The sequence below is a fragment of the Nothobranchius furzeri genome, chromosome 4 (genome assembly GCF_043380555.1).
Source record: "Nothobranchius furzeri strain GRZ-AD chromosome 4, NfurGRZ-RIMD1, whole genome shotgun sequence".
Taxonomy (NCBI): Eukaryota; Metazoa; Chordata; class Actinopteri; order Cyprinodontiformes; family Nothobranchiidae; genus Nothobranchius; species Nothobranchius furzeri.
In genome coordinates, this window is record NC_091744.1 from 60,229,435 (window position 1) to 60,254,275 (window position 24,841).

The 24,841-nt window shown below is 41.8% G+C and overlaps 1 protein-coding gene across 1 annotated transcript in view; it reads left to right on the forward strand.

Annotated features, from left to right (window-relative positions):
* Nucleotides 1-23,500, forward strand: part of LOC107388491 (PDZ domain-containing RING finger protein 4) — a 112,539-nt gene extending 89,039 nt beyond the window's left edge. Inside the window, exons 6-8 of the mRNA XM_015964062.3 lie at nt 13,657-13,758; nt 14,475-14,606; nt 17,831-23,500. Of these exons, the coding sequence (XP_015819548.1) occupies nt 13,657-13,758; nt 14,475-14,606; nt 17,831-19,288 (1,692 nt within the window). The 3' untranslated portion in view covers nt 19,289-23,500. The remainder of the gene's footprint in view (nt 1-13,656; nt 13,759-14,474; nt 14,607-17,830) is intronic.
* The last annotated feature ends 1,341 nt before the right edge of the window (nt 23,501-24,841 follow it).

Below are 24,841 nucleotides of genomic sequence, written 5' to 3' on the forward strand. Positions count from 1 at the left end.
GTTTGTGTGCTTGAGTGTGAAGGTCAGTACCAAACATTCAACATTATCTACTTAAGTGTGGATTCATTAATCCATTATAATTACCCCAAAGCATAAGAACCATTCATTTGATTAAATACATTTATAATGAGCAAAATGATAATGGTTATTTTAACATTAAAATCAAGAAAAAGAAGTTTAAACTTTATGTTTTGACTTGGTCTGGGTACAACTCATGTAAACACATCTTCTGGTAGACTGCAGGTGGTTGATGTTATGGTTTCCTCCCAGACTCGCTGGCGTTCAGGTCTTAATCTGTGGGTGAAAGTTCTCAGCGACCCAGCTTTGACACAGCTGAGTCCAACACCACCTTTGTGATAGAAAACCCATATTTCCTCACGTTACATACCCCCCCTTTTTGTGACGACATGGTGGTCAAGCACAGGCCACCTGCCGTTACAAACACAATAACGTGATGTACTCGTGAAGGTAGACATCCCAGATGAAGGCAGGAACGATGAAGCGTCTCCACAGGTCTCGTGTAGAAGGGAGTCTATCCTGATCAGATGATTAAGGCCAAAACTGTTGCAATCATTGTAAAGTAATCCACTTAGGAAATCTTGAAAGCTGAGCTATGCCAATAGCAGTTAATTTCATCAGCAATAATGCAAAGGTATGCAAAGGATAAGCAGCTCGTGTGCCACACGGAGCTGGGCAGATGATGTATTCCTCAGGCGTAGTCCAGGCGAAGTCCAGTGACGACCTCGACCCATCTCGAACCACGACCGAAGCCCCATGCGACAGAAAACCAGTTGAAGGATGGTGAAGACGGCCCCTCTGATGGGATGTAGTCCATACGAGCTCGGAGAAGGAGACAAAGTGAGACAGCCCACACGATAGATAGCATTTGATGCAAAACAAAGAAATCAATCAAAACCTATCTATGGGTGCCTCTGGGAAAATGTGGATGCCTTTTGTGAATTATCTAAAGAAGAAATGTTCTGCACCCTGATCTACGTGTCATGTAAAAACGTGATGCAGAGAAAACACAAATAAAAGAAAGTAAATCCTAACTGATATGTGAAACTCAGCAGGCTACACTAATTAAAGGCATGTATATATAAAAAAAAAATCATGAAAATGAAGGGCAAGTTGGCTTGTGGCCCTTTAAGGGAAATAGCAACAAAATAAAATTAACTTTGTAATCAAATATAACCATGCTACACAAAGCACTAACAAAAAGATAGAGATGTAAATCAGCTCTAAAAATGTAAAGCAGTAGGATAGTAATCCCTAAAAATGTGAGTTAGTAACAGGACCCTGGCTGGAGGCAGGTAACCTGAAAAAAAACTCAAAGGATATCACATTTGTTAAAAATTCATCCCACAAACGAGAGAATTTGTAACGGTCCACCAGTCAGTGGAAAAGAATCCGGTCAGAATAGTCGGTCAGAATAGAGTTTTGAATCTGGTATTGCGGACCCACAGAGACACGAGTTTGGACGTATCTGTGGGAGCAAGCTCATAAGCGATTTGGTTATCAAACTGTTTGTATCTTGTGTTACGAACCCACAGGGAAACTTGTTTGAATTTACCTGAGGGTCCCGTTTGGAACTGGAGCGAAGCTGATGGTTTAGCTGTTAAATCAGAACCTGATTTTACCTGCTCAAAGTTGGGTTGCAGCTTAACGGAGGCGACTTTGTTGTGATCAGAAATGGTAGTGAACTGGAAATGCGAAAATGATGCTCGCAAAGCGGGAGGAGGCTCCCCACCCCCCTTTTGTTTCTCAAACGTATGCCGTGTCTGTGAGACAGGAGAAGCATAACAAAGAACAGTTCTTAAGCTCTTAAAAGCGCTATTACCAAGAAGATGCACATTGTCACCTGAATCGTGCTGAAAGAGTAGGTGTTCAGATGTCCAAAGACCCGGAGGTGTTGGACTTGGAGGTTCTGAAAAGGAGTGATCCAAGGATGGTTGTGTCACGGGTGTCAAAGCAAACCTAGCCATGTTTAGAATCAGATACAGACATGATGCTAGCTTTAGGAACATGGTCTGTCCTGAAAACTGAAACCAAGAATACTTTATTCCCAAGAATGATGGAGGTTCCCACACTGAATCAGAAAAACCCGGTTTAACCAGAGTATTTACAGACTGACTAGAACTCCGCCCCGTAGAAGGTGCAGCACCTAACTCCGGGTCGGAGGTCAATGTTGTCAGCTGAATTGGTGGAAGGTCAGTGTCGATTTCTGCAATGACCCGCCCGCTCGGAGGAGGCGTTCCCCCGAACCGGTTGAAGTCCGCAACGGAAAACTCAGAGCCACTCAGCACCCCCCCTTTGTCAGGAGGGGCCCCGAGCATAGCATCACTGCACGCACCTACACCTCCCGGGCCGGGTTGCCTTCCCGAGCCCGTGAGAGAGGTGTGCGCAGCAACCACCGAGCCACCTTTAATATCGCCACTGACCACAGGACTGCTGGAAACCGCAGGGTTTTCTGCGTCGTCGTGGTCACCTGTAAGAGAAATCACAGGAAAGAGAGCACAGAGGCCCGAGACTAAGTCACACCCCTGTGAAAGGAGAAAAGAATTGGCCACCGTATTAGCAGAGGTCACAAACTGAAAAGTGACAAGGTCATTCACATAAAGGTCAAGATGTCCGGGCACAAACCCCCCAAATGGCCTGGTAGCTCCGTCCGGAGACCACAAGCGTTTCACGGCGGCTGACGTTTCCATCACGCCCCGATAAAGAAGCTGGTTTGTGCATGAAGCGGACTGACGAGTAAAACAGACCTCTGCCTGAAGCGGTGGGTCACAGCCTGAAGATTTCACACCCATGCTGGAGAGATGTTCAGCCTCTAACATGGATGACAGAGGAGAAGCATTAGGAACCAAAGGGTTAAGCACAACCTGTTTGTCAGAGAGGTTAACCATAGGCTCAAGAGATTTATTCAGCTTAAAAGCAGCAGAGAAAGTGTTGTTTATTTCAAACCTTGATGTTGATGGTGGGTTTTTGACCCCCTGGAAGAAACAAAGGTAAAGAAAAAGCGTTATGACTGTAAACAGCATGCTGCTCGAATTCACGACATGAAGTGCAGACCAGAACCACCTCCGACCCAGTGCAGCTGGCACCGAACCGCAGCCACTAGTCCCCACTGTTCCCGACCGGCGGCACCCGCCTAAAACGGGCCCGTTCGGGCGGGCGGAGGGACCAGCGATGCTCGGCCGGTGAATTTCCTGCGTCTTGGCATGTTCTGGAAGCAGAACGTCAGAGAACCTTACATCAGGTGTAACAGTGCAAGAAAGATTTTGTCGTGTCTCGTCCATCTCCCATTAAGTTCAGAGCAACTCGCGTTTCTACCTTCTGAGCCGACGTAAAACTCCGGGCAGATTCCTTAATATGTCTCACACAACAAGGACTGTCCGTAGCCTACTTAACTTTATGACACAGGGTAAAACAAGGAATTGTTGATAGAGAAATGAATACACACTACTTCACAAGATGGAAGAAAAAGGCATGGAACCGAGCAACGGAGGCTGTGAAAGCCGACCCGTTCACCGGTCCAAAATAAAAATAATAAAAAAAATAACAAACCCTACGCTGCCGTGTTGGTATCAGACGGACAAACGTAGCAAAATGTAGATTCTACACACCGTAGCGATTTACAAGAATCACCGCCAATGCGGGTTTTGTGAGGACACAGACTGACTGTGCCAGAAATGATGACAATTTAACGGGACGCGTGCCCTATTTGTCTAACAGTGGCGCTAGCTCAGCTCCCCGGCCAGGCCTAGCGTTCTTTGTCTGTAGCGGCCAGACTGAAATTTCCCCGATTAACAAGTAGGCATCTCGCTCCACTTTTAATACGGACTTTAAAAAAAACGTACGCAATCTGAATGCAGTAACGCGTAACGGCTGTGCCTCGCTTTACGACGTTTACCGAGCAGTCAAGCTCCGGCAGGTGTCACCGAGCATTCCGTTTAAAAAGCGCACGCAATCTGAATGCAGTAACGCGTGACGGCCATAACCCGGCTTACGACGTTTACCGTGCAATCAAGCAACAGTAGGTGCCTACGGGCATTCCGTTTAGATTCGGCTTCTATAAGTCGCTCATGCAATGGAGATATTTTCCACAATAGCTCGCCCACAGTGTCAACACACTGAGACGAAAGGTGTCCGAGAATTTAGTCTCGGTTCTGAGGTCGGAGAATTTAGTGAGCGGAACAATTTCCGGTTAAGTTCAAAATAAGACATCAAAGTGAAACACAGAGAAAAGCGTTGTTTGTAGCTTTTAGATGTAAGAAATCAGACATATCGCAGATATAGAAGACTGGATACGCTCGCCATTAAATGTAGCGTTATGGATTTATGCTCTTTTATGAAAGAGAAACCATGCTACGTATTAATTCGGAATATTAATTTTAATAAATCAATAACCAAATTTTATATTGTTCAGAAGACTCAAAGGTTGTTTTCATCCATAAACTGCCGATAATATCTGAGTGTCTGTGTTTCAGTTCAATGAGGAAACCAGTTTGACGTTTAAAAGTTTTAATTCTTCAAATTAAACTAATGATTTTGAAATTGACAAACAGGAAATACAATCAACATTGATAACTTTGTGGGACAATCTTTTTAACAGTTGATATGCTGTTAATGCTCAAATAGACCTTCTGTAGGTGAATGAAGATTGAGAGTGATATGATGTGATTATGGATGCGTGTGGGTGCCAAGTGTAGTGAGAATGGAACATGAGATGAGATGAATGCATGTGTGCATCTGATGTTGCTTCAGGAAGAAACAGGTGTCTGAGTGAAGTGATGGTTTGAATAAACTTAGGTTTAGTGGAAAAGATGCATCAAAACGCTATCTGTCGTGTTTTGCCTCACCGAAAATCGGACCCTCTGTTGGACCCGGGACGTCACCTTAGGATGTTTCATCCAGGTCACCTTGGCTGGCAAAGAAGACAAAGATGCGCTGCGACCCGGTCCAGAGTTGCCCCTCGGTACACGTTGATGGTAAAGCGTTTTGTCGACGCGCTTTCTTAAGTTAATTCACTCAGAAATCAAAAGACTCGGTAATGAGTCTGCGTTAGAAGTTGCGGTTCAGCTATTCTGCCTGGCTTGGCAGAAACAGCGTGAAAGGGGGGGAGAAACGAGCCAGCCGGCTCTGCCCCCCTTTCGGTTTTCAGGTCCACACTCTTTCGTTGTCCAACACGAACTGTCTACAAAAGACTGAAACTTACCAAAAACCTCTCCTCAAAGCAAAAACATGTGCGTCATCAAATGTGTCTGGATTTTACTGTGGGAAGGTGTGTGTGGATGTTTGTGTGCTTGAGTGTGAAGGTCAGTACCAAACATTCAACATTATCTACTTAAGTGTGGATTCATTAATCCATTATAATTACCCCAAAGCATAAGAACCATTCATTTGATTAAATACATTTATAATGAGCAAAATGATAATGGTTATTTTAACATTAAAATCAAGAAAAAGAAGTTTAAACTTTATGTTTTGACTTGGTCTGGGTACAACTCATGTAAACACATCTTCTGGTAGACTGCAGGTGGTTGATGTTATGGTTTCCTCCCAGACTCGCTGGCGTTCAGGTCTTAATCTGTGGGTGAAAGTTCTCAGCGACCCAGCTTTGACACAGCTGAGTCCAACACCACCTTTGTGATAGAAAACCCATATTTCCTCACGTTACATAGCTCTAGAGAAAGTTACGGAACAGCCGTCCGGAGCGAAACCTCTTTAACCCAGAGCATTTTTGACCAGCCGTCAAAACCCTGCTAAAGCTGCCTACTGCTGACACAGCAAACGGTTCCTGCAGAACAAAGCTGACACAGCAAGATTCCTTAAGAATCCACTCGAAGCGCTAACTAGTTCCAACCTGTCGTGACCTGAAGACGACTCTGGACTGACCTGGTCGTACTGCAGTTTTTCCTACAGACTTCGGTACCTTGGGGTGACGCGACCCCCCGATATCTCGGATCCAAAAGAGAGTCTCCACTTGGGGTGCTTAGACATGACAGATTGTGTCTGATGCCTTTTTGATAAGAACCAACTTCATAGTCATGCAAACCAATTCTTTTGACACCCAGAACTCAGTTCTTCTAGATACGAAAGTTCTGATAACCTCACATTCTCATATAGTCACCATACATCACATTACATCCATCACAGTAAATATTAGTTAACTTTTCATGTTTTTAATTGTTTGGAAAATAAATTCTTACTTTTTATAAACCTGACTCTCTTCTTGAATCAATACGAAATGTTCTACAATCCCTGAATAAACAGATAATTCTAAATCTTCTGGTTAAACATTGAAGACCAATCAGACTGGATTTCCATTTTATTTGGAAATTCACATCACATTGGTCAACGTGTAGAGTAATATATTAAGCTTTGAAATCACCCAAATACATACAATAACCACCTCTCTACAGCTGTTACTGAGACCAATGATTGAGGAATTAACATGTTTTTGCAAAATTGTTATATTTTGGAACTAATTAAAAAGCTGGTGTATCTAAAGTGACTGTAACCTAGCTGCTGTTCTATTGTTGTAGTTACACACTAAAGTCTGAAATACTTTAAGTGACAATGTGTATTTTGCCTGGCAATAGGGGGCAGTGCATCATTGCAAGTGTTGTTTTTGTGTACCTTACCAACGGATGGCCATTAGGGTCAAAAATCCCCAAAAAATAAAAACAATAAATCAGACTCCATTTCATCACTAGCAACGAGTGACGAGGTAAATGTGTAAAACAACATTTATGAATGGAGAAAGTGTTGTAACCGCTTGTTCCAAATCAGTAAATGTGTTTTGTCCTCACAGGCTCCCGTAGAAGGAAACACACCATCTAGTATGGCATTGCCCAGAAACTTAGGCTCAATCCCAATACTCACACTTCTACCCATGCGTCCTTCAATTGTGTAATCCTGGCCAGGGGTGTGAATGCGTAGGATGTCCTGATTCTAAAGTGCATAAGTTGATCATGCCCCTTTTGCACCCTTGATCCGCACTTCACCCAAGTCTACACTGATGCAGAATTGGGTGAAGGGTATTAGCCACAATCCATTGCTGCGGGAGAAAAGACCTGAGTGTCTTTTTCTGAAAATATAGATTTTCAAATGAAAGTAGTTCATTTTAGAATGATTAACTGATGCTCTGAATGCAGCAATTAATGTAAATGTATTTCAAATAATTGTTTGGTTGTCAGTTTGAAAATTGTTAATAAAGGTTTTTTAAAAAGTGCCAGAGCGACCAGCAACCCAGCATGTGTTGTGGTTTATGATGCCATAGGGAGCCTAAGTCACTTCCGCATCATGGGTCCCCAGAAGAACGAAAAAATGAATGCAAGTCAACGGGGCTAAAAACTCTGCTTTCTAATCTGCTTCTTTTGTGCCATGGATTTCACATATGATGTCCGTGAATTTTAAAGACACATTTTGATAAGAGCGTGCTTATTTTCAAACAGGGAGAAACACCATTTTAGGTTTTGTGTGAAAACAAGTCCAGAACTACAATTGCGCTTCACGAAAGTGACATAACTGAACCAGACACGGAGAAAACTGAGGCAAAATGGCTGTAAGTTCAGCAAGCGTTCCATAGGAGGGAATAAACACCATAAATCTGGCCATGTGGTAAGTAGCGGCTACTTTGGGGAGAGGAGATTATGTGGTGACGTCACATATGCGACGTGCCGATTTCTGGTGTGTAGTCATGCTAATTGCAAACTTTTACAAGCTGATCAGGTTCAAAGTACTTGACTGGCATGGTCGAAACTCCCATTAATAGATTTAATTTAAATTGCAGTACAACATATGTGTGATCCAAGGAGTAAGGCAAAGTGGATTAGAAAATAATGTTTTTAGCCCCGTTGACTTGCAATCATCTTTTTGTTCTTCTGGGGACCCATGATGCGGAAGTGACTTAGGCTCCCTATGCTCCCTGTCCCAACTCGGCAATTATTTGCACAACTGTGTACCACGCATTCAAAGCCTTACTGCACACTTCCTCTAAGTGCACTTCACAGAAGACCATAGGGCGCAGTGCGAGTATTGTGATTGGGCCTGTGACCTGCACCCATGTACTTTAGACCAAGTTTTTATGGTTATATGTTATGAGGCCGCCAATATTTTTCAAGACCTGTGCATTTTCAACAGCAATTCGATGAATATTTCCAGAGATTAACAGAAAAAAATGCACATTATTGTCTTTAAATGCAATGTTTATAATGTTTTCTCAAAAATGAAGTGAAGTCAAACCCTTCTTTATATAGTCTGCAGAAGTAAAAACCTCAATAAACTAGATTTTATGAAGGTTTGATGACCTATTAAAGTAAAAAGAGTTTTAATTTTAGTAACTGCGCTGGTTTTATTGGACAGATATTCCATATTTTTGGTTTGATTTAGTTCACATTCAAACATAGAAAGGCTCTGACCACTGACCAAAACAAAGCTGACTCTTTGAGAAAGCAGACCAGACACCTCTGGTGGGAAATTTCCTAAGCTGTCATTGAGACAAGAAGGAGAATCTGGCATTGTAAACAAATTAGAAAACATTAAATTGAGGTAAATTGCAAAAAGTATAATTAGAAGGCCTTTGTCACAAATTGCGATAAGAAAATTTGCTCAATATTTCCACAAATGTTGAGTGAATGTTGAGATTTAGTTGCAGTTGCGAGACCTACAGAAATGTCGTACTTACTGATTCAATGAGATTCTAACTGAAAATTAGTATATTTTTCCTGAGGTTTATTTTTTTTCGCAACAGTTTGAATTATTTCATTATTTTTCATAGTAAAGTACATTTTGTAGGGGAAAAATGGCTCTTGATTTTATTACAGTGCTTTTGGCAGTTGCATATCAAATGACTTTTGCAAACTTGTCAAAATGCATTTTTTTAAAATAAAAATAATAAAGGTAGAGTGAAAAGGGGGGTTGGAATTATGGCATGGCTATTACCTATTACTTTTCTATTTCTGTAAGTAAGTAAGTAAAACTTTATTTATATAGCACTTTTCACTGATAAAATCACAAAGTGCTTCACAACATACATAAAAAGGCAAAACAGGACAGGAGCACAAGGTCAACTTACATAAAAGCTTGTCTAAATAAAAGTGTCTTCAGCTGCTTTTTAAAAGAATCAACCGAGTCGGCCACACGAAGAAACAAAGGCATGGCGTTCCAAAGTTTGGGTGCTACAGCTTGAAAGGACAGGTCCCCTCTAGTTTTAAATCTGGTCGTAGGGACCTTCAGTAGGCTGGAGACGACTGACATTTGATTTGTTACAACAAGTAAAGATAGAATTACAATAATCTAAACGAGAAGAAATAAAAGCATGGATAATCATCTCCAAGTCCGATTTTGAAGTAAAAGCTCTCAATTTGGAAATGTTTCGCAAATGATAAAAGCAGTTCTTTACTAAATGTTTTGAGTGGCAGCTCAAAGACATGAACTGGTCAAAAAGAACACCAAGGTTTCTGAGACTGGTCTGGACTGATGAGCTCAGGGAACTGAGGTGTTGTTTGATTAAAAGCACTTTCTGTTCAGGAGCAATGAGCAGTGTTCCAGTCTTGCTTGAGTTCAACTGAAGACAGTTACTGGCCTTAATACGCTCACTGCAATCAAGTAGATCAGCTAACTTGTTAAACTCTATGTCCTTGAAAGAGCAGTACAGTTGAATGTCATCCACATATAAATGGTAGGACACATTAGTAAAGCTCTTGATAATCTCCCCAAGAGGGCAATTATATAAAAGAAGCAAAATAGGGCCAAGGACCGAGCCCTGGGGAACACCGTGAAGCAATGATGCGACTTCAGATCTACTCTTGTTTACACATACAGAGAATGTTCTGTTATTTAAATAGGAAGAAAACCACTTCAGAACCGTACCAGAAAATCCTAAGTCATTGTGTAGTCGATGTAACAGAATTTTATGGTCAACCGTGTCAAAAGCTGAAGACAAATTCAATGAAACCAGTACAGTATATTGACCTGAGTCTGCCGCCATCAGTACATCATTAGATACCTTTAACAGTGCTGTTTCAGTGGAATGCATCTTACGAAAGCCTGATTGGAACTTATCTAAAACATTATTAAGGTCCAGAAAAGTAGTCAGCTGCCCTGCCACCGACTTCTCCAAAATTTTTGCCAAAAAAGAGTGTTTTGAAATTTGCCTATAGTTGCCAGGTTCAGATGGGTCCAAATTGGGCTTTTTCAAAATAGGGCTTAAGGCTGCTTGTTTGAAGTAGCTTGGAACTGACCCAGTAGAAAGTGAAATGATAAAAAGTTTGGTGATGTGTGGGCCAACAACATCCCAAACTTTCAAGAGCAGTGATGAGGGAACTACATCTAATGGGCAGGAAGAAGGCCTCATCTTTTCCAGAGCAGCTTTTATGTCCTCCACAGTAACAGGTATAAATGAGGACCACAAGCTATCTGAGTGACCAATGTTAGAATTTAAGACAGGGGATGGAGTAATACTAGCACCTAATGCACGACCTAATGTCATCAACTTGTTTTACAAAAAAGTTAAAAGATCTGTTGCAATCCACTGTAGAAAATACAGGTACCATGGAAGCTGGCAGTGAAACAATTTTACTGATTGTGTCAAACAAGAATTCAGGGTTTTTCCTGTTCATGTTCACAAGGTTAGAAAAATACGAAGATCTGGCCTGTTTAATCAACTCATTGAGCGATGAGATCAACTCTTTTAAATGCAATCTGTGGACCTCAAGTTTTGTAGATTTCCACAAACGTTCCACCTTACGGCAAGATCTCCTAACCAGCTTGATGTTTTCATTCATCCAAGGGATAGTGTTTTTAGTAAAAGATATTTGTTCCCTAACTGGGGCAACCTCATTTAGAAGGGACAAAGAGTGACTATTAAATGAGCCAATAAAATGATCAGCATCACTGTGACCATCAAAACGTTCTGACTCAAACAGATTGGAGAATTTTTCAACAGCAGTTTGACTTATAATTAGCCTTTGGGAAATTACTTTATGAGGTTTACTTTCTAATTTAAAACACAGATTAAAATACACACAGTAGTGACCAGTAAAATGAACATCCACAGCCCTCAGCTTGTCTTCATTAAGACCAAAAGAAAAAAAAACTACATTTAAGGTATGGCCTTTTGAATGTGTAGAGCCAGACACATGCTGTTTAAAATGAAATGACTCAGTGAGATTCAGTAGCTCTGATGCTGTCTTACAAGAAGGATTATCAATATGAATGTTCATATCGCCAAGGATTAAAACATTCTCAAGTTTAATAACACCGGAAAAGAACTCTGAAAATTCATCTAAAAACATGTGTGCAGGGCCAGGAGGACGATAAACTAAAACACAGTAAAATGAGTCAGTTTTCCTAACCTTAACCATTTGCAGCTCAAAGGAGTTGTAAGAGGGTTGGTTCATAAGCCGACAGGAGAAGCGGTCCCTGTAGATAAGAGCGAGTCTGCCTCCTCGTCCGCTCGGCGCGCGGGGTCCCAAACACAGAACAGCCAGGAGGGCACATCTCGTTTAAAAGCATATGATCTTGTTCCCTCTGCCAAGTTTCTGTCAATCACATGAGATCCAGACGCTCTTCATTAAACATATCTCCAAGGATGAAAGTTTTATTCGCTATGGAGCGAACGTTCAGCAGGGCGATCCTTGCTGTTTTCGCGCACTGGGCCTCTGATGCGCTCTGGGTAGGTTGGCACCGCACTGGAGGGCAGGCGCCGTTCACACATTCCGCCTGGTAGGGGACAGCTCGGAGGATCCCCTCACGGGATGTATGGAACTGGCTACGTCGAGATGGGAAAGTCCGGTCAGAGAGCCACGATCGTGGCACCACATGGGGCAGTGGCGCATATCGCAAATCTGGACTCACTCCATACAGATGTTTTCCCATAATGTTTTCGTAGCCTGTACTGGATTCCAGCTCTAGATCCACGCTTCCTTCTCCGTCCACGGCGGCCTGAGGGCCGCAAGCATTCCAGTGCTGACGTAGCACAAACAAAAGTTGGTGCAAAACATTCAGCGTACCTGTCCCAGGTAACACAAGCAATCTGCATATGCTCCTTAATGCGGAAAAGCGTGTGCCGATCATAATGGTATTGACTGACAGCTGAGACACAGTTTGTTGACAAACTTGATAAGGCAAAAAATATAATCAAACAGGTCACCAACATGCGAGAGAGTGGTGACGAAGCACACAGAGCAGAGGCCGAGCCTAACACAGGCGCCATCATGCTATCTCTGTGGATAGATTTCTGTTAATATTTTAGATGCCTTTAATTGGTTAGGAGAGGGATAAAAACCACAGTAGAATGCAAGTGGATCTTTATTTTTTACTGTCTACAAATAAATAAATGTTTGTTTTATCCAAACAACATTGAGAATGTGCTGCAGCAGATTTTACAGTAGATGTAAGGGATATACTATGGTCTAGTGGGGAATGGGCACATGTCTAATCTTCTAATTGAGTGTACCATGAGTGGTGTGGCTGATTTTAGCCCAGATCAGGCATATGAACATGTGTGAGGCAGACTGGTCCTCCACCCCTATTATCCACCGGTGACAGGGCCATTATTCTGCAGGCAGAAAGATGGAAGCCACCTGTCAGTGGCCAGTTAATTGTGCAGCTAGATGCATGGACGCAGAGGATGTGGAAACACAACAGCTCCGCTGGTCACCTCATTCATAATCACTGCCTGGATCCTGGTTCAAATTAAGCTGCAAGTGTTCACAGTTCCATCAAATGTGTTATCGTAGAATGCTACTTTAACTGAGACGCTTTGCTTTTTATAAGAGCAGGTGTGTTTCTGTGAATGGGGCCTTGCTTGTGGTTTATTTTAAGGGATCACTCAGATTGCTTTATTAAAACAAATGAACTATGAGTGACATTTTAGCTGTTGTAATGGCTTATTGTATGACCTCAGATTGGAGAAATGGAGATTAACTCCAACATAACTGACCAGCTAATGTCTGAGTTTGGCCTGTTCCAAAGTGCTTGACTCCAACCTTAAAACTTCTCCAAACTTCTGTTTCACCACTGTCAGTTTCACATGAGTTCGCTGTGATCTCCAACATGGAGCCGTAATTGAGCTTGTGAAAACAAGCAAGCGAGTGTAAACATTAGTTACTTAAGTGATGTCAGAGCACTTGCAAAACCTAAAACCTCGGTTATTTTCATCCACAAGCAAATGCTGACAACAGAAGATTTGCAACACTCCAACATGGTTGGAGTTTTTATTCATGTGTACAGGTTCTTAAAGTGTCTAATAACACCTGAAAAGTTGCTATATTGTTGCTAGCTAGGAGTCACAAAGCTGGTAACGGCTCTGACTAGCTGCTACTGCCAGTGTTAGCTCTTGAAAATATCCAGGCATTTTTATGTAAATAAATATAGCATGGGAACCGAGCAGCAATGAAAATGTTCATAAATTAGAGCTCACGTTAAATCTTCTTTGAGATTGAGGGACTTAGTTTGAAATGGTGGCAATTCTCTTTGGTCTTGGCTTTGTCTAAGCTGGTCAGCCTGATCAGAACTAATCAGTATTTCTCTAAACTGAGGCTGCTCAACTGGGTATGAGATAAACTGTTTATTAACCTTCCACTTTAAAATGTGTTAAAGTGAAAATGTTGGTCTATTTTATTTTTTTATTTTTTTTATTTTTAGATTAATGGCCAAGATGTACTGGACAGAGAAGAAGCAATGGCTGCCCTGTCCGGTGATGACTGCAGGAACATAATCCTACTGGTTGCAAGACCTGAGATACAGGTTAGAATTAAAAACTCCACACTGGTTTATCTGACTCACACAAGTACACATGACTCTTCTCATGGTTTCTCATTAGCAGAGAGTTGGCTTAGAGCAAACCTCAGCATTCTGGGGTGACCAACCACTCCCCTCTTTCCCAGTACACAACTGTTCCTGGTGGAAGCCAGCACAGAAACACCTCATCGTGTTTTATTTTTATGTAGCGCCACAGTAATTGACTTCCAATGGTAAGCCATAAAAGCTAATGGCATGCTAATGTGGAGTGAGTTCAGCCCTCAGGCCAATGACGAGGAAGATGGGGGACTCTGCCGCAGTGCAGATGAGGAGGAAGTAGTAGTAGGGCTCTTTGTAATTAAATGGTTCTTTTGGTAATAAATGTGTAGTCATCAGATATGGATGCCATTTGGTTCACATGAAACAGGCTGATGGATGGCAGGAAGGAAAAAAGGTCAAAAGTGGTGGTTTTATGACCGTTAAACTGGATCGGCCTGATTTTTAAATCAGCTGTTGTGTTGGGAACAAAGAAAAAAGCCACATATTTTTCTTATGCAGGGGATTCATTCAGCAAATCCCATTTGGGCACCCATTTGGAAAACTAGCATTTGTTTTAAGAGTGTTGTCACAAGCTCCGGACTGTGAAAAATGATGCTACCCATTTGTTCCTGCTCTCCTCCCTCTCTCCAAATGTTTTCTCTTCCTTATTATTTCACCGTCAGCTGGAAGAGGCCTGGCTGGATGATGAGCATAGCGAGTTCCTGGAGCAGCTGAAGATGGAAATGCTGGAGGAGCAGCAGAGAGAGGAGATGGAATTAGCTGCCTTAGAAGAGGAGCAGGCGAAGCAGCAGCAGGTCAGGGTCATGAATACATGTTGATTCAGCGCGGGTGGACCAAATGGTTTTATCTGTTTTTCATTCATACTGTTTAAGGAATCTAGCAACATCAAAACAAGAAAGCTAAATATTACTATAACCACTTGCCAAATGTAAAAAATCAACCTTAAAGTTAAGATGGAGTCAAACTCTTCCATGCTTTGGCCAAGTTAAAATAATTCATCAACAAGAGAATGAGGAAGAGTCTAAGATAAATATTAATAAAAGGAGACTGTTGATGTATTTGAATTCCAAGCAGAAGAAATACAAATCTAAAATTTTGTTTGGTGTCGTCGCACAACATGTTCACAAGCCCACAGGTATCAGAGCTGACGAACACTGACCTCATTATCATAAGTTCTGGTTTTATATTCTAATTTCAAAGAAATGCCACAATAAAAGATGGATGTTGTTTACACTTACGTCATACTCAGCATGACTAACTCTCAAGTATCAACATAACAAATATAGAGAAACAAGTCACCCCCCATACCAGAGTCAAAAATCAACACATTCTCACACCTGAAGCGGCTAAAACTGACGATGGGTGACCAAGCGTTTGTTTCCGACGTCCGCGGTAAAATGGAGATTTCACCGAATTGTGATTTTCACCCTCTTGCTATTTAACCTTCCCCTCACCCCCATCCTAACCTTAACCCACTTGCGCATTCAAAACTTTGTTTCTAGTCGTATCGTTCCTCTCAAACATGGTTAACAAGAAGTTTAGAATGAGAAACTGGGTTAAGGTTTGGATGGGGGTGAGGGGAAGGTTAAATAGCAAGAGGCTAGAGCAAGAGCGGGGAACCCTGGTCCTCGAGGGCCGGTATCCTGCATGTCTTTGCTCCAACACTTCTGATTCAGAATCAGAATCAGAAAGAATTTTATTGCCAGCGCTCCAGCGATCCAGAGCATAGGAACGTGACTCCACAGAACAGCCTGACCAAGATTACACACACACATATAGACAGGACAGATACAGGCAGACCGCGAGAGCAGCCATAACGGCGCTCACAGTGGTTGATTCACCTGTTCTGCAGCTCATCAAGCTCTGCAGAAGCTTGATAATCACCTGCTGATTGAAATCAGGTGCGAGGATGCAGGGTTGAAACTAAAATATGCTGGATAGCGATCGTCGAAGGACCAGGGTTCCCCACCCCTGGGCTGGAAGTTCAATATCAGAGAAGTGTGCGTTGTCCTGCGGGCTTCAGAAACCAACACTCTGGCACCGCGCGGCACTAGCCTGGCCTGCCAGGCTCCTCCTCTGTTTAATTCTGCACAGAGTGAGAGTCTGGGAACTCTCCTATTCAACTACCCCCAACCTGTGAGAATTCTAATCGAGCCCATCAGCGCTGAGTATCGTACATCATACACCACAACGCCGAGTTTGTCATAAACATGGTGACTTGAAGTGGAGTTTCGCTGCGGCTCTTTCCTCTGTTCTAAATGACTCAGATGTCTTTAAAACCACAACAGCGCTAAAAGCTGCTCTTCTAAAAAAAGATATTTGCGCTTTCGCCAGACTCCATTTTTACTACAGCTAAAAAAACTACAGCGTCGCAGATGTCACACACAGCGACGCTCAGTTTCTCATAAACAATGAAGACAGCGGCGGAGTTCGCTGCGACTCTTTGCTCTGTTCTAAATGACTCAGATGTCTTTAAAACCACAAGTAGAAGTGCTAAAAGCATTTCTTCAACAAAAAAAAAAAGATGTTTGCGCCGTTGCCAGACGCTATGTTTTTTACTACACCTAGAAATCTACCTCGTCGTGCGGTACAGTCGGGATTTCCATCTTTTTTCTGATTGGTCATTTTTGAGCTGCCTAGTCCCGCCCCTCAAGTGCCTCTCTGCCTGTGAGTTACCAGACTCTTTCTCTGTGCAGAATTAAACAGAGGAGGAGTCTGGCAGGCCAGGCTAGCGCGGCACAGGCAACAACGCTTGGTCACCCTTCGTCAGTTTTAGCCACTTTGGCTGTGAGAATGCGTTACAAAAATGTTGGCTAATGTCACAAATCATCGCTAAAGCCTAATTTGAACTTCTCCTTCGGCTCCGAGAGGGAAAGACACACACTCATTCACGGAGAAATTTTACTTTGGGCCTTGTCCCTCACCTGGAGTGTTGCAAAGCAATTAAGCAATTCCCCGCTAGGACAACAGAGGGCGTAGCGCTGTTCTGGGGTATCCAACGTTTTGCCAAACATAAGAAAAAAAAGACAACTTTTTTCTGTATCTAAAATATTTAAAGGTGAGGTTCACAGAGACAGCGCTGGCACTCCACCCACGAGCATCACACACCAAGTGGCCAGGGGGGCACAAACAAACCTGGCTTAAAACAACAACACTGTCGTAGAGCCCCCCCCCCACCCCCCCCCCCCCCCCCACCCATTAGAATGGAGTAGATCTGCAAGCATGCCTCCATTAGCTTTAGCAACTCCACCACATGGCAGAACTATTTCAGGCTTGTGTTATTTATTTATTTACAAACGGATGTTTCACAAGGATGAAACCGCTTCAGACGAATCATCTTGTGTTTGAGCGGGTCCTCTTACTTTACATCAAATAAACTCAAGATAGCTCAGACAAAAGAAAAAATAAAAGAAATCAAAAACAGTTACAGGTGAGCATCACATATTCATAAAGTTCAAAACAAACGAAAAGATGTAGCAGACCTTAGATGAGCAGGTAAGAAATGGACCGCTTTCCTGACCCCGACGACAGCGAGGAACCATTTGTAGAGGTAAAACATCAACATTACAGAGCAAAAGGAGGCAGCAGAAAGTTACGTTGCTGTTAGCCAATCAGAAGCGAGAGGATTGTATATCATGAATATTAATGAGTAAAACTCCAAATCATAATAATGAGTGAGTAACGACTTTAATCACCTAAGCAATTAAGTAAATCAGGTAAAAAAATCACACAAGAGTCAAAGAAAAATCAAAAATTCATCAAATATGAAAGTGTTCTGTAGATTCTACATTTAGCAGATAATTAATAACCCGTGATTAAATTTTATTAAGTCAGTTCATCGATGGACTTTTTCATTAAATAAAATAAATAGATACATTTTGCTAAGCTGGAACAGCTCTCGTTCTCAGTTTCCACAGAGAATAGTTACCAATAAATTTTAATGAAAAGAGGAGCAAAGTAAACATATAAATTCCAGTTTGGCCTTTTATTGATAAACTTGATGTTTTTTCTATTTCAGAGAGAAGACGAGAAGCCCACCTGTTCAACTCTCCCTCACTACAAGGGCAGTGCACAAAGTATAAAAGACAGAAAGGAAAGCTCCGATGTCTTGGCCCAGATCCAGAGACGTCTTTCTCGGTGCCTGAGAGACAGTCAGGACACGCACTGTGTGGCCAGCACCACACGGGTAGAGGACAAAGAAGATGAGGACAACGATGAGACGGATGGGGATCGTTACCAGCAGCTCTTGGACTTAAAGTGCCAGATCCGTAACAGCGGTGATTACGACCTGTTCTACAGCCATCGCAGCACTATCGAGTGCAACATAGGGGAGCAAAACGACGTACAGCACGAGCTGCGGATGCTCAACGAGGAGCTGCGCAGCATCGAGCTGGAGTGTCAGAACATCATGCAGGCTCATCAGCTTCGTAAGGGTCAGCAGTCTCCTATATGTGGGCGCTCTGGTCTCACTGTGAAATGTCTAAGCCCCAGCCGTGGAGAGTCCACCAAAGGTAAGCTGACTGACACTAATGAGAGGCTGGAGAAATCTGACAAGGACAGTTCCAGTGCCTATAACACCGCAGAGAGTTTACGGAGTACCCCTTTAGCAATGGACCGCTCCCCAGAACACTCACTCAAGAGGATGATGAGTCTTACAAACCAGAGGAACCTCTGCAGCAGCCTTGCTACGGGCCACTCTCTGAGCCTGAGCCCTGTGCCATCCTGCCGTGTCCCAGTCCCAGGAAAAGGCAGTAGCCCTGACCACAGCAATCCCTCCGAAACAGAAGAGATCGCTGAGAGGGACAGTAGGGGCAAATTAAAGCAGTGCACATCTCGGATCCCTTACTTCTCTCCATCCCACAGTTCCCAGCAGAGGCAGGCCAACATTCCAGCTCACGCCCGCCACTATCAGAGCTACATGCAGCTGATTCAGCAGCGCTCGGCTGTCGAGTATGCTCAGAGCCAGCTCAGTCTCCTCAGCGTCTGCAAAGAGCCTCAGAGACCCCTTAATGAGCCCAAAATGGAGTGGAAAGTCAAGATCCGCAGTGACGGCACCCGCTACATCACCAAGAGGCCAGTGAGAGACAAGATCCTGCGGGAGAGAGCCTTAAAGATCAAAGAGGAGAGGAGTGGGGGAATGACCACGGACGATGATGCAATGAGTGAGATGAAGATGGGGAGGTACTGGAGCAAAGAGGAGAGGAAGCAGCACCTGGTCAGGGCAAAAGAACAGAAAAGGAGGCGAGAGTTCATGCAGCGCAGTCGGCTGGAGAGCTTAAAGGAGAATCCTCAGAGCAGCAGCGAGGGCTGCAAGGAGGTCAGCATCATTGAGCTGAGTCACAAGAAGATGTTAAAGAAACGCAATAAGAAGATCTTGGATAACTGGATGACGATTCAGGAGCTGATGACTCACGGTACCAAAGCTCCTGAGGGAGCAAAGGTCAACAATGCCTTCCTTTCAGTCACTACTGTATAAAACAACCACATACAGGCTACCCCATGTGGTACTATATGCTCGCCTCGTTGAATGTGGCGTTTTTAAAAGGGACTTTTCACACTTTGTAACACAATTAATGCATTTTTGAAGAGTTTATCAGTGGCATCAGGACGTTTTGGTGATGTAGTACAGAATTGGTTTTCACATGTGCAAAAACAACCTTTTCTAAGAAACTATGACAAGTTATTTTAATATTTCACTCTGAACATATTTATCACCGCAATTCTATTTTCATATTTATGTTGTAACACAAGAACTCAAGACAGTCGGAACAAGAAACCGAGGTTTTCTTTTTCTTTTTGTACTTTTCTATCAACTGCAGGGAGGCTGGCAATTTATTTTTTTTTCCTAATTGTCTTTCATTGTTTTTGTTTTTAATTTACAAGCTTTGTATACCTGTTTATGATAACCTGAATACATGGTGTTCTTTTGTGTTGTTGGGAGGCGGCTGAAAACATCACTTTGTTTTGTTTATATTCAACTTTAAGCAGGACGCCAATGTAAACTTTAAAGCTGCATATGTCTTACATAATTCAGCCATGGCATTTAGTATATAAGGAGGGTTGCTATGAAAAGCTGTATTACGTTTAGAAAGAAGGGTCACTTCATTTTCATTTAAAAGGTTGAAAAAGTGGCTTTTCTTTTAGTTTTTTTTTCTTTTAAACGGCTAATTTTACTATTTCTGAAGCAAATGAATAAATACCAAAAATTATGTTCCATGTTTATCAGGTAAAGTTGGTTTAAACATAACATTTTTCCCCAAACCAGAAAGAAATTACCTCAGTTTAAAAATTGGCACTAGAGAATATTGTTGATCAACTGGAAATTCTGCTTTTGTTGGAGTCCTCAACAATTTAGCAAAACCACAAGTTATTTGTTTTTTATAGAAACTCAAACGTGATCTCTGATTGCTATGTTGGTTTCAGCACTGAAGCATCAGTATTTTGTGGATCCAGGCTCAGTTTTCATTAATTTCATCAATTCACAGGCAGCTACAATTAGCTACAATTAAATGCATTTCTCTGGTGTTTTTAAAATAATAATACCTTCTGACATGTTGCACATGGACGTGTTATTGTTTAGGTTGGGCTATTACCACTCGTATGTAAACATGATCTGCAAAGTAAGGTAAAGTTGTATAACGTAAACCGTCAACATGTACAATATTCAGAATATAATTACATTTTTTGAGCATTATCAGAGATGTGCATTAGGTGTTGTAGCCTGCAGATTAGGGATGCTCCAATCTGATCACTTGATCATAAATTGGGCCCCGTCATGTGACTTTATTAGGACCAAAATTGGGTGGAAAAGAATGAATAAAACATCAAACATGACTTTCTAAATTCACACTGAGATGGAGATTTTCAAGCGGAAACACAACACGTTCATTTTAATTTCAGCAAGTTCCTTTGCATCAATATTCTTTGTTTCTTGGACAAAAACACCATAAAATCACAATTTACAGCAAGCAGGGATTCAGACACCAATGCAGCTGTTAGCTAGCAGGCTAACGTAGAAATAACGTGTCTCCTCAGAAGAGTGAAAATGTATGAGTTTGGTGGTATTACTTTTGATGTAAGCTGCATGATTCGCAGCCTTCAAAACAACCTACTTTCTCTTTTGGCTTTCCCTTTGGGTGTCAAAAAAGTGAATCACCATCTCCTTTAAGTCCCAGTCCACCACTAACAGTCCCAGTTCACAGCGGCAACTCGGACAAAAACATGGAGCCACTTGACACCTCTTTCAGCTTGTTGAGAAGCAAATAGAAAATGCAGACGGACTGCAACACACCTGGGTTTCTCAGTTCCCTGCTACACCTGAGCTTGGAAGTCTTTCTCTTTTTTCTTATTGTTTTAATTATTCCCTGAAAGGTATCGGATCAGGACTCGGTATCGTCAGACAGTCAAAATCAAATGACCCAAAATTTGATTGAGAAAAAAAATATTTTATTGGAAAATCCCTGCTGCAAATTTCTGCAGAATGGTGTCAATATCAATCAGTATCCATTATCAACTGCTGCTGAAGCCATGGCGATATGATATCACTGCAATGGGATTGGATAGTTGTTAGTCCAAGGCTAAATAAATGTTGGTGGTTCAGAACTGAAGCCAGTATGGTAACTAAGTTTTGTGCTCTTACTGCCATTGATGACAAAAGTCGTCATTTTAGATCCAACCGTTCACTGCCAATAACGACTAAAGTCGTCATTTGCATTTTTTTTACTGTTTGAGCATCAGAACGAGCCCCCGCGCTGAGAGAACAAACATCTCAGCCCTGAAGCTGATCTTCATCCGCATACATCACAGATCACATGATCAGGATGCAACACATCCATGTGTTTGGAGATCGTTTTGGGCCGACACCTGTCCCTGTAAAAAAAGTGAGGCGCGAACCGGAAAAGCGTCTGCCGATCGCAATTCGACAACGGATTATGAAAGAACGGATAACACTCGGAACACGCGGCTTCTTCCTGATGTAAGAGGTGAGTCTCCTCTTTGTTTTGGTTGTTTTGGCATCGGCATCATGCTAGCGCGCAACGTTCTGTGACTCTTAAAAAAACAGTAAAAACTGAGAAATGTTGGCAGCGAAGGCCATTAGTGATCAGGAAACGGCTGGCAGTGAATGAGTTTAAATGTATTTCGTTTCACCAGTTACAAAACAACAGGATGAACATCGTATTGTTGGGAGAGGGTGACCACTAACTGGCCTTTCCTACTTCAGCTTTTTGCACTGAAGCTCCTTTTTTTTCTACTGTCTACACTTTTAAAAACATCACATTTTATACATCAGTTCTCTAGATGTATTTTGTAAATGATTGGAAATAAATATAACAAAAATGCTGTCAAATTATTGCAGAGGATTTCTCAGAGAACAAGTTTACAATTTTAGAAAACAGAAGTTACTGATGTCAGGTTCACTTAAAGGTGCAGTATGGAAGAATATAGTGAAAATTTGACTGGGGAAAAAAATCCCAAAAGAGTCTAATGTTTCAGTCATTTAGGAAGGAAGGTTATGCTGGAACATATTTCATACCCGGCTGGCTGCAGGGATTGTCAGTTTTTCGACTTTCAAAGCAAAGGAAGTAGGGATGTAACTACTGTTAACCATCAGTGAGTGCGGGGTTGCCATGTCTCCTGCGAGCTAATGCTGCAGTGCCGACAATTGTAATTTGATGACGACCAGCAAAAAGCTCCAGAGTTGTTTAAAGTGGTTGCAGTAACCACATTTCAGCACAGGTCATTTTTACTTCATTTCTACAGAATGCACCTTTAAACTGAACACAGAGGCAAAACAGCTGCATTCATATTGTATAAATGGCCTACATCGGTATTGTTTAGCCTGTGTATTCATCTTTTTCAAGTCTTAGTTCACAATACAACTTGGATTTTCAGAAAATACTCCCACTCATCATGGTGGCCATGGCATTCATCTGATCAGGTATGAAGATGAAGTCCTGCAGAGCACATGCAGTTTTCAGTGTCTTTATTTCTACTTTCTGGTTATCTGAAAATTATTCAAATCTTATAACGTGTCTTTTTTTTTCAAAAGAAATTCTGAAAAATGTTTAAATGTTTGTGACTTCAGTTTCACATTAACCTGCTAAATCGAAGATGTATACTTTTGATGCATCTCATTGTACTGTAACACAGATTTTTTCACAACAAATGTTCAATAACAGGTAGATTTTACATGCTAGTATTTTTTAACATCATAATTTAATCTCCTTTACTCATCATTGCCTTAAAAGCCAAACCTCAATGACCTGATTTCACACACAGACACAACCTATCTTCTGTACAACTCTGTGCAACAGAGAGGTTTTGTTCTGCCTTATTCATAAACGATCCTTTACATTTTCAGCTACATTCAAAGACTTCCTGTAGGTGTTGTGAATTCAGTTTGCAGTCACAGAAAACGGGTGTTTGGATGATTGCCACTGAGCAGGACTCAGAACACTTAAGATCTGGTGAGATTTGCCTTTTATCGAACGTCTTCATAGTTCATGTACAGTACTCATTCAAATGCCTCCTTTTAACGGAAGTATTGTAAATTTCAAATGGAATTCTGTACGTTTTGATTTCATGTCTAATTCAAGTAATGCATTGGTGACACATTTGTAGCAAGGTGAAATATGTGATGACGGTGATCTTTGCAAAATAACTGATAATAAATTATTTGATTTTGGTATATGAAGTTCATGTTTGCATTTCTTTGGTGTAACCAGCCGTGAATGGACAGCGTTCTGTTTTTTTTTTTTAACAAAGCAGTGAAAAGAACAAAGAACCAAGAAGAGGAGAAGACACTCAACAAGGTTGATTCTCAGTTCTTCGTAAGAGAGCCACTTAAGATTCGACTTCTGTGGAACGGTTGGTGTTAAGTGGGCGAAACTGAGCAACAGTAACATTCTATTTTAACACTGACAATACTGGAGGAGGGTAGATAAAGAGGAGAGGTGGAGTGTCGTCTCACTGATGAGCAAAATAGAATGGCATCAAAAACTCAGACGAGCAAAGATCAGTTCAGTAAAATTAAACTGAGTGTGACCTGACACACACACATACACACACACACACACACACACACACACACACACACACACACACACACACACACACTAGCCTCCGATATCTCTCGACAAGAGACTCGCTTAGAATGTGTTAAGTTATTAAACAAAAGGAGATTTCAATTAAAATGTCCTTCCATGTGGATGGCTTTGTGTTCATTAAATAGTACCAACCACTTAATCATCTGCATGGCCTTGTCATCTGCAGAGGAGAGCTACTGGGTCTCTGCTCTCTGTATCATCTTTAGTTGACAGGGTGCTAAACCTGAAACTGAAAAGTCACAAATACCCTAAAGACACAACGCCCGCAATGGACTGAGCAGGACTTGAACCTGCAACCCTCTTGTTGTGGGGCTGGCACTTGACTCCTCTGCCACCATCGCCCCATAATTTGTTTTGCAAAATATTGCATCTTCCTAACAAAGGCTCCTAAACTGCAGAACAACTTTTACTTGTCCTTTTTGCGACGCAGAAAAGACATTTTGGGAGAACAGAGATTGTCTACTATTTTTCCCCCATGCACACAATCTTTAGTTTGAGACACTTTCCACATGGTTTTTGAATGGTTCTTTCACATTTCATCTAATGCCATGATTAAACAATTTTAAACACTTTATCAATTTCTTCCCTTTATTTAAAAAAGTACATACCCAAGAAAATAAAAGTCCTACAGAAATACTGACATTTTTATGTTGTTGAAGTAGGTGTGATGTCATTAGCAAAATAACAAAGTCATCTACATTTATAACACGCAAGCAAAATGATTGAAGCCAAGTCCAACCAAGCACCTTCAAGTGACTGGTCACAGTAAAAGCTCTAACTCCTGCTTCATCTTGTGAATTCGGGTAATTTTACTGATTAAAAATGAAAAGTACCAATCAGATCATTTTTTCTGATGTTCACTCCTGTTGATTCATGAAGTTCTTAAGCTGCTGTCACATGTTCAAAATGAATTTATTTGTGAT